The sequence below is a fragment of the Lipotes vexillifer genome, unplaced genomic scaffold (genome assembly GCF_000442215.2).
Source record: "Lipotes vexillifer unplaced genomic scaffold, Lipotes_vexillifer_v1.1 C27315821, whole genome shotgun sequence".
NCBI lineage: Eukaryota > Metazoa > Chordata > Mammalia > Artiodactyla > Lipotidae > Lipotes > Lipotes vexillifer.
Window position 1 is genome coordinate 1 of NW_006775047.1, and position 4,285 is coordinate 4,285.

Below are 4,285 nucleotides of genomic sequence, written 5' to 3' on the forward strand. Positions count from 1 at the left end.
CGTACCGCAAAAAAAAAAAAAAAAAAAAGGTTTTGATGCTATTGTTACATTAGTAATTGAACAAAGTTTATAAGAAAACTATATACTTCCTCAAATTTTAATTGTTCAGACTTAAAAATGGGAAAAGGGAGGGCTCAGTAATTTTCCCCTGAAAACAAACGTTTATTTGACTAATTCTTAAGGGCAGGAAAATTGTTAAGTCTGTTCCCACCGCTGTCCTCTCCCTAATATACCTACACATACACACGCATGCGCACGCGTGGGGGTGCACACAGACACACACACACACTAGCAGGATGTTGTCTATGTGGTAGAGCCTGAAAAATCACATTAGTTCTCTCTTTCAGATATGGTCTATATATGGGGGAAAAACCACTGTGAAAATATTAATGAATATTGTAGAGATTTCTACCATATTTTGAGAAAAATCACACATATAATGTACTAAGATGTGAATTTTGTTGGACAACTATGACGGTTGCACATTGTTAAAACAAAACAACTATAAATTTCATTTTCTGGGTGAATCTCTTGAGGAACATTTGGAATTGCTGGTATCTCTTGTTCCTCTGTTTTGGGTTTTTCCTTCATTTCTGTAAAATAAAATAAAATACAAAAATACATTTAATAAATGGTATCGGGATGATTGGCTATCCACTTGGAGAAAAAAAACTCTACCTAACACTTTGCACAAAAACAAATCTCAGATGAATTAAAGATTTAAATATTAATATACAGTAAATGTTGTAGAAACAATAGAATATTCCTTTAATCTTAAGTTTATAAAGGCCTTTCTAAGCAGACCACAGACCAGAAGGCATAAGGGAAAAGACTGACAGGTTTGAATCATTAAGAATTAAAATCGTGACAGGTTTGAATAACTAAAAACTAACATTAAAATTTTGTCATATAGAATGCCAAACTACTATAAACAAAGTTAAACCACAAACAACAACTAGAAAAATATTTACAACTTATATGTAGATAAAGATTTAATAACTATTATTTAAAGAGATTTTTTAAATCAATCAAAAAGGTAGATATCCCAAATATAAAATGGAACAAGGATTCAAACAGGCAATTCTCAAAAGAAAAAAACTGAATTCATAATAATCATAAAAATATGCCTAGCAGCATTAGTCATAAAAAAGTGGGAATTAAAACAATTAGTTTTTTTTTTAACCTAGCATAATAGGCATAGATTATTAAAACAATCATGTGCAGTGTTGTCAAGGGCATGGGCAACAGGCACTTACATAAATTCTTGGTTTCTGTGTATTGCTACAACATTTTTGGAGGCTAGTCTGACAGAATGTATCCAGACTTTAAATGCTGGTACCCTTTGGCCCAGCAATTCAACTTCTAGGGATTTGTCCAAAGGAAGTAATCAGACCAACTTAAGCTTCCAGTGCCTTAGTTTCCTTATCTATAAAATAAGGATAATATTATTCATCCACTAGGGTTTTTAACACTGAATAAAGTGATTCACATGAAATGTTCAATACAGTGTCTGGCAGATAGAAAGTGCCAAATAAATGTTATTTAAATAAATGTTACTTCCAATGATGTTCATTGAACATTGCTGTAATGGTAAAACTTCGCAGTAATCTAAGTGTTCATCATTATAGGGATTGGTTGAATAAATTATTGTACGTATAATACTGTACAATTGTTACAAAAGATGTCATTAAGATGGCCACAATATATATTGTATGTGAAAAAAAAGCAGGTTATAAAATGGAATGTATTGTATTGATACCATCTCTTGACCTTGGGGATCAGAGATAGGAGATGGTATTATAGGGGACTTTTACTCTACAGTCGCTTATATATTGCTTTAATTTATTATAATAAACATTATAATTTATTATTATGACAATTTTATAATCAGCAAAAAGGTAGATATTTCCACTTGTTTGGTAAGACAAAGCCCAAAACAAAATAAGCATTAATTAATTGCCCATCTTAACCTTGCTGGGTTTAAAATGAAACTCTTAGAATCGGGCACTGTGTTGATTAGAGCTGCTTCTCCATCAGGGGACCCCCGTCAGTACAAGTAGTGCTTCATATGTCTGCTTTTACTGTAATTTTTTAAAAGGTATTTCCTCAAAACCTGTATTACTTGGAATACAATAACCCCAGGTTTTTGTTGCACTCATATTTTAGGAGAAAGAGAAAATAAGCTACCAAAAGGATTTCTTTAGAACACAATTCCCTGGGGATAGCTATGGTCTGCTAGACAGACCATTTCTTATACTGTGTACAATAGTGCACAAAGAGAATCAAGGCTCTCAGTTATGTCCCCGAGACAAGTCAAACTGAAGAAAGGTCACATTATTTCTTAAATGCTATGCAGAGGAGAAAGCTTTTCAGGAGCAAATATTTAAATAGAAAGGGTTTGGGTTAAGCCTGGTAAGTCCTACAAGAATGAGTTCCCTATTACCAGGATCATATTTTATGTCTTTGTATCTCCCTCGGTAGCTTGTACCATGAATTTACTTACCTTTAGTTTGCCAGGAAATTTTAATTTTCTAGAAAAAACTTTATTCACCAAGTTTCCTTGTTAATCTAAATGTAATTGTCCTTTAAAATATTTTGCACATAATTCACTCTATATGTGGTTCATTTTTCTTCACTGGCTAAAGCTTCCCAAAATGGATAGTATGTACAAGTACCCACTATACACACTTATAGTTTCAATGATTTTCTTTTAATTATATGGTAATATACCAACAGATATTGGTTGAATGAAAACCATTTTTCACTTGAAACTAGCCAAAGACATTGATGATACCCATTGAGATAACTGGGATAACCCAGGATTGTCAAAGAAGGCAATAAATCACCGCTCCAAGGGAGAGAAACCTATCTGGTACTCTGATTATGAACAGGGAACACAAATAAGTGGCATGTCACTAGCTTGACCCCAATAAAAAAAACCTACCTCAAGGAAAAATATAAACATCCTTAGCATCTTCCTGGTGTGCTTTAGGATCCTGGTCTAGGGGCCCAACTCTTTCTTGGTACAGTTCTGGAAAGCATTCTTCAGGCACATCCTTATCTTTATATGTCTTAGTAGAGAGGTCTTCAGGCCCAGGTATTTCTTGGTATATTTCAGGTGCATAGTCTTCAGGCCCAGCTGTTTCTTGGTATATTTCAGGTGAATATTCTTCAGACCCAGGTGTTTCTTGGTATATTTCAGGTGAATATTTTTCAGGAGCAGGTGTTTCTTGGATTGTTTTATGAGAGGGGGCTTTAGACACAGCAATTTCTTTATATGTTTTATGAGAAAAGTGTTCAGGTTCAACTGTTTCTTGGTATGTTTTTATAGAAAGCTCTTTAGGCACAGCTATTTCTTGTGCTTTAGGAACAAAATTTTCAGTCTCAGCTATTCCTTGACCTAGTTCAGAATTGTGTTCCTCAGGTTCAGCTCTTTTTTGGTATGTTTCAAGAGTGTAGCCTTTAGGCACATCTGGTTTGGGGTATGCTTCAAGAGGGCATCCTTCCAGGTCAGCTATATCTTCAGATGATTTAGAAGAAAGGGCTTTGGCTGCAGTGGTTTCTTGGCACATTTTAAGAGAGAGGTCTTCAGGTTGAGCCATATCATGGCGCACTTGGGAAGGATGGTCTTGAAATACAGCTATTTCTTGGTACATTTTAGGAGAGAGGTCTCCAGATTCAGCCATATCTTGGAGTATTTCAGAAGGGTGGTTTTGTACTGCTGTTTCTTGGTATTCAGAAGAATTTTCCTGATGGATAATGCTTTCCTGACCAATTTTAGAAAAATGTTTCTTGGGCACAACTCTTTGCATGGAGGCTACCGGAAGGAGAGCTTTGGTCACACTCCTGGGTGGTTCAGTTTCTTTCTCTGTAGGTGCTGGTGCTTTCTCCATCATTTCCTTTTCTAATTGTGACAGAGGCTCCACCTTCATTTCTGTATTTTGTTGTCTCTTTCTGCCTCTTTCACTTCTTTTTCCTGTTCTCTGCCGCTTGTGTTTTTTATCTCTATAGAGAAATCAAAATTAGTGTCAGCAACAGGGCTCCAGAATTCAAATAAACATTTGGTAATAACAGTCCCAGGACTCCCACTGCCTTGTTGCAAGACCTTGAACAAGTCACTTAATCTCTCTCTGGGCCTCAGTCTCCTTGTTTGTAAAATGAAGAAGCAGTTCTAGATGCTCTCAATTGTCGGGAGAGGAAATGACCCTCAGGACTTTTTGTCTTTGATGCCTTGCTCAACAGGAACCTTCTTGGTGAGTGTGGCGTGTGTGTGTGTGTGTGTGTG

General features: G+C 35.6%; 1 protein-coding gene across 1 annotated transcript; it reads right to left on the reverse strand.

The window, feature by feature from the left end:
- Positions 1–444: 444 nt before the first annotated feature.
- LOC103072264 (hemogen-like) lies at positions 445–4,005 on the reverse strand (the record flags this gene model as incomplete). Its single annotated transcript, XM_082930861.1, is given in 2 exon segments — positions 445–593; positions 2,945–4,005. Coding segments are annotated over 2 exon segments (1,210 nt in total), but the record flags the coding sequence as incomplete, so codon positions are not given.
- Positions 4,006–4,285: the final 280 nt, after the last annotated feature.